The 6,000-nt window shown below is 39.5% G+C and overlaps 1 protein-coding gene across 2 annotated transcripts in view; it reads right to left on the reverse strand.

The window, feature by feature from the left end:
• Positions 1 to 6,000, reverse strand: part of SYNE2 (spectrin repeat containing nuclear envelope protein 2) — a 380,145-nt gene that overhangs the window by 272,335 nt on the left and 101,810 nt on the right. For both annotated transcript variants that reach the window (XM_023232104.2, XM_023232093.3), the window contains exon 8: positions 4,613 to 4,809. In XM_023232104.2, the coding sequence (XP_023087872.2) occupies positions 4,613 to 4,809 (197 nt within the window). The remainder of the gene's footprint in view (positions 1 to 4,612; positions 4,810 to 6,000) is intronic.

Genomic DNA, 6,000 nt, shown 5'->3' on the forward strand with positions numbered 1-6,000 from the left:
ATCACAATATAAGAAAAGTATTTAAAACAGACAGTCATCAGAAACAGGACAAAAGCATGAGGAAAAAAAAAGGAAAAACAAAAGACAATGAAAAGCCAAAAAGAAAAGACAAAAGACAAGGAAAGGGAGAAAAGAAGGTAAAAAAGGAAGGGGGGAAAAAAGATAGGGGTGCCGGGCGCGGTGGCTCAGGCCTGTAATCCCAGCACTTTGGGAGGCCGAGACGGGCGGATCACGAGGTCAGGAGATCGAGACCATCCTGGCTAATACGGTGAAACCTCGTCTCTACTAAAAAATACAAAAAGCTAGCCGGGCCACGTGGCAGGTGCCTGTAGTCCCAGCTACTCGGGAGGCTGAGGCAGGAGAATGGCGTAAACCCGGGGGGCGGAGCTTGCAGTGAGCTGAGATCTGGCCACTGCACTCCAGCCCAGGTGACAGAGCGAGACTCCGTCTCAAAAAAAAAAAAAAAAAAAAAAAGATAGGGGTAAAAAGTTAACAAAAATTAGTAACAACCAACATGAAGGCAGACCAATGTCCAAACTATAGAAACACAGCTGTAGGCAGACCGAGCACGGCGGCTTAAGCCTGTAATCCTAGCACTTGGTGAGGCCGAGGCGGCAAATCACCTGAGGTGAGGAGTACTAGACCATCCTGGCCAACAGTGCAAAACCCCCTCTCTACTAAAAATGCGAAAATTAGCCAGGCATGGTGGCACAGGCCTATAATCCCAGCTACTCGGGAGGCTGAGGCAGGAGAATTGCTTGAACCCAGGAGACGAAGGTTGCAGTGAGCCGAGATTGAGCCACTGCATTCCAGCCTGGGAGACAGAGCCAAGACACTCCATCTCTAAATGAATGAATGAATGAATGAATGAATGAATGAATGAATGAATGAATGAATGAATGAATATGGCTGTAAGCTCACATACAAGTTCTAAGTTCACATTAGGCTGTGAGCCTCCTAAATATCTCCTAAATTCAACTCTTACCAAAACCTGAAGTCCAAAGAGGCTAAATACCAGTAGCAAAGAGCACAGGTAGCACCCAGATCTTGGTTTCTAATACCATTCTCCAATAAAAAGAGCCAGGGCTCCTTGGAGAAATGACTGATCCTAAGACTGGGGCAGGAAATACACAAGATGGGCCTGCAGTGTCTTGTCAGGCCAGAAAGAAAGAAAATGCTCAAAAACAAACAAGCAAACCCCATACTGATGGGGACAAATCAAAGGAGCACAGGAACCAACTGAAAGAGCTCCTACTAGCCAAAACTTTGAGTATAAAGAGGACTTTTTAAAAAATTGACCCTTAAAATAAACAAAGTAGCACAAGAAGCCCGTATTGATATAAATAAATGACTGAATAAGTAAGTAAACGGGGGAGAATAGACAAATTTCTGAGCAGAAGAACTTCAAATAATTTACATAGATAATCTGCCATCAAGGAGAGTGAGCATAACTCTCCCAAGTGTGGGCTATGCAGTGACTTCCCTCCAAAGAGCACAGTGTGGAAAGAAGCAGGAGAAAAGAGTAACTTCACCATGAGAGCTCTGATCAGCACTAGCTCAGTCAGGTGAGGCAGTAACTGGGATTACAGGCGCACCACCACACCCAGCTAATTTTGTATTTTTAGTAGAGACGAGGTTTCACCATGCTGGCCAGGCTAGGTCTTGAACTCCTTACCTCGTGATCTGCCCACCTCAGCCTCCCAAAGTGCTGGGATTATAGGCATGAGACACAGCACCCCACTGAAAGTTTATTTAAAAATACAAAAAAAGGCCAGGTGTGGTGGTTCATGTCTGTAATCCTGACACTTCGGGAGGCTGAGGTGGCCCAATGCTTGAAGCCAGGAGTTCGAGACCAGCCTGTAAAACATAAAAGACCAGCCTAAGACAACATAGTAAAACCCCATCTCTACTAAAAACACAAAAATTCGCCAGGCACAGTGGCACACACCAGTAGACCCAAATACTCAGAAGGCTGAGGTAAGAGAATCATTTGAACCAAGGAGATAGAGGCTGTGGTGAGGCAAGACCACACCACTGCACGCCAGCTTGGGAGACTGAGTGAGACCCTGTCTCAAAAAAAATAAAAATACAAAAAAATTAGCCGGGCATGGTGGCGCACACCTGTAGTCCCAGCTACTCAAGAGGCTGAGGCACAAGAATCACTTGAACCAAGGAGATGGAGGCTGTGGTGAGCCAAGATCACACCGCTGCACTCCAGCTTGGGAGACTGAGTGAGACCCTGTCTCAAAAAAAAAAAAAAAACAAAAACAAAAAATTAGCCAGGCATGGTGGTGCACACCTGTAGTCCCAGCTACTCGGGAGGCTAAAGCACAAGAATCGCTGTAACCCAGGAGGTGGAGGTTGCAGTGAGCCAAGATTGCTGGGCAACAGAGCAAGACTCATTCCAAAAAAAAGGAATGAAGTATTGATACATGCCACAACATAGATAACCTTGGAGATATTTTGCTAAGTTAAAGAAGCCAGTCACAAAGACCGTGTATTGTATAATTCCATATATGTGAAATGTAATTAGAAAGTACTGGGGCATGAGGGGGGTTGGGGGCAAATGGAGAGTAATTGCTAATGGTCACAGGAGTTCCTTTGGGGATGACAAACATGTTCTAAAATGAACGGTGATGATGACTAAACAATTTTGTGAATACAGTTCTCCTTGGTATCCACGGGAACTGCTTCCAGGACTCATCTCTAGATTGCTTTAAATATCCAATACAATGTAAATGCTATGTAAATAGTTGTTATACAATTGTGTAACATGTATTGTTTAGGGAATAATGACAAGAAAAAAGTCTGTACATGCTCAGGACAAATGCTTTTCTTTTTCCCCAAATATTTTCAATCCATTGTTGGCTGACTCCATGGATATGGAACCCATAGACACGGAGGGCAGGCTGTACACTAGAAACCACTAATTTGTATACTTAAATGGATACATTATATGGTATGTGAATTATCTCTTAATAGAGCCGCTTAAAACGAAAAAGATTAAGTGACCAATCCACAGTCACCTGGGCAGTGAGTGTGCTGGAACTAGTTGACTCACATCAGCTTTAGAGAGTTGATTGCTAAATGTTCAGAAGTTTTTGTAAGCTGGTTGTGAAAAAATCATCAATAAAAATTAAATCATATAAATGCACAAATTATATTAAAAGCATAGGTAATGAATACTCAAAACTTATCACTTTCCAATTATTGTATTATATTTTACTATTATCTATATGCTCCTGAGGCTATCTGTCTATTGTATCTATGTGACGGAAACAACATATCATGGTATGGTACTGAACACCTTTTTCTAATTCTGCGTTTAGCGATTGTACATTGGTAACTTGAAATCAGTCATAACGGCAGCATTTATAACACAGAAGTCTGCAAATGAGGGCTTGACTGTTGTTCTGTTAACTGCTAAAAAAGAGATGAATAAAATGTTAATAATGCAGGGAAATCTTAAAAATATGTTCTGTCTAAAGCTGTTAGTTGCGTTGTGAATAGCATAAAAAGTTGAGAAAATATTCTTCTAGTATTCAATTCAGCAAAGAAGTCATTCATGTCATTGAAGAACAAATGAAGTTCTGATATACCTCTTATTCCACTTATTAACATAAAGGAAATTCTAAACTAACATTCATGTCAGAACTATATTTCTTCAGCAAATATAACCCTAAGTCGATTACAGATGGATACAGAGTTTGGCAAAAATCAACAAAAGCATTTTGGGGCTATATGAAATCTATAAGAAAGCATATCATAAATGTTATAATCATTTATAAAATAATACGCATTCCTTAATATCAGTCAAATCTATCATAGTGTAAATGTGTGTATGTTTCCCATTGTTTGGGAGAGTCAGTCACTAAACATTTGTATACACACCCCAGTAATAGAGCTGAGACTAGAATTCATATGTGCTTGACCTATGCATTCATCATAATTTTCACTAATCCTCTATTACGACCTTAATGTTTTTTTTTAATAGCTTTGGTTATATTATGAAACATTACAATCCAAAGTAAAGTGCTTTTGAGAAAGAAGTAAAATTTTTAAATCTTAATTTTATAAAGTTAAATTATAATTTGATGATGATCTCTGTAAAACTAACCAGTATGCAGGATGTTGTCATTAACAATCCAACACAATTGAGCAGAATCAATGGCCAACTATGTAAGGACAGACGGGAAAGCAGCAGTTTCTATTCTCACAGAGGTTTCAGCTTTAACTCAGAGGGAGTGAGGAGAGACATATAACCAACTTTAATTCAAGACTCAGAGAAACATCTTACAAAAGAGATTTAGAATAGAATAATAGAAGCAAGAAGAAAAAAACACAAAACATTATAGAAGAAAATCAAGACAGAGGCTCAAATTATTCCCAATAACAGCATTGTTTGCTTTCAGCTGTGGCTTCCCCTGTAATTACTGAAGTTAACAAATTGGTAGGAATTGTTTAATCATATACAATTCAATCAACAGTTTAAGTTAAGCCCTCCAGGACTACAATAGAATGCTATTATGTTTATTCATGTATAGATACTATTTTGAAATCAACTTCATGCTAAGCCTTAAAGATTGTTTTAAAAACAAAGAAGCTTCTTTACCTTCTGGTTCCAGCAATCTGGGGATTTTTAATTCTCGTTCTGCAATTCTGAAAGCCTCTCTCAGATTGTCTTTGTTGGATCTCCGCTTCACACTCTTCATGTCAATTAGGTCTGGTCGCAAGGCATGAATGATGGCCAAAAAAGCCATCCCATTTCTCCAACTTGACTTAAAATCTGTCACATTGACAGACTCATAGCTATCATAAAAGGACAAAAACATGATGAATACCATTAAAAATAATGTAACACACCCCTCCACTATATTCAATAGTAATTAAAATTTGTCAAATCAAGTAAATTAGATAGATCATGTTAGATAAAATTTTTAATCTTGTGATCAAATTAAAGGAAAATGCCAAGCTTGATGAAACTCAAAATACCACAGAACACTGATTCTCGAAATTTGGTTCCTGAGCCAGCAGCAACAGTATCACCTGGGGTGCAGGTGTTAGAAATGCAAATTCTCAGGCCAAATCCCATACCTACTGAATCAAACTCTGAAGGTGGGCCTGAAATCTGTGCCTTTAAAAAAGCCCTCCAGGAGTTAATGATATTCACCTAAGATTGATGCCTTTCATTACCAAATCTGTTGGCTTAAGCCTGCCTTTAAACTTCTACATACAGGGAAGGTCCCTAACTAGATGAAATCACTTCTTTTTCGGTGGGACAAATTAAATGATACACTGTGTGCAATTAATGGCCTGTAGCTCACTAGATAGACAGATCTTGTCACTCCTCTGCTTAAAACCCATCATGACGGATGAATGGAAAAACAAAATGTGGTATATACATGCAATGAATATTATTCATCCTTAAAAAGAAGGGAAATTCTGGCTGGGGGCGTCGGCTCACACCTGCAATCCCAGCACTTTGAGAGGCTGAGGTGGGAGGATTACTTGACACTGAGAGATTGAAGCTGCAGTGAGCTACAATTGCATCACTGCACTCCAGCCTGGGTGACAGAATGAGACTGTCTCAAAAAAAAAAAGGAGGGAAGTTCTGACACATGCTACAACATGAAGGAACCTTAAAAACCATGCTATGTGAAATAAGCCAGTCACAAAAGGACAAATACCATATGATTCCACTTATATGAGGTATGTAGAGTAGTCAAATTCATAGGGAAGTAGAATGGTGGTTGCCAGAGGCCAGAGGTTGCAGGTGATGGGGAGTTCTAGTTTAACAGGTACAGTTTCACAAAATGAAAAAAGTTCTGGTGACAGAAAGTGGTGATGGCTAGACAACCATATGAATGTAGTTAGTGCCACTGAACTGCACACTTAAAAATGGTCAAAGTGGTGGATTTTAGGTTATGTATATTTTATCACAATAAAATCTATCTATCTATCTATCTATCTATCTATCTATCTATCTATCTATCTATCTAT

This window comes from Piliocolobus tephrosceles, chromosome 6, assembly GCF_002776525.5.
Source record: "Piliocolobus tephrosceles isolate RC106 chromosome 6, ASM277652v3, whole genome shotgun sequence".
NCBI classification, from domain to species: Eukaryota; Metazoa; Chordata; class Mammalia; order Primates; family Cercopithecidae; genus Piliocolobus; species Piliocolobus tephrosceles.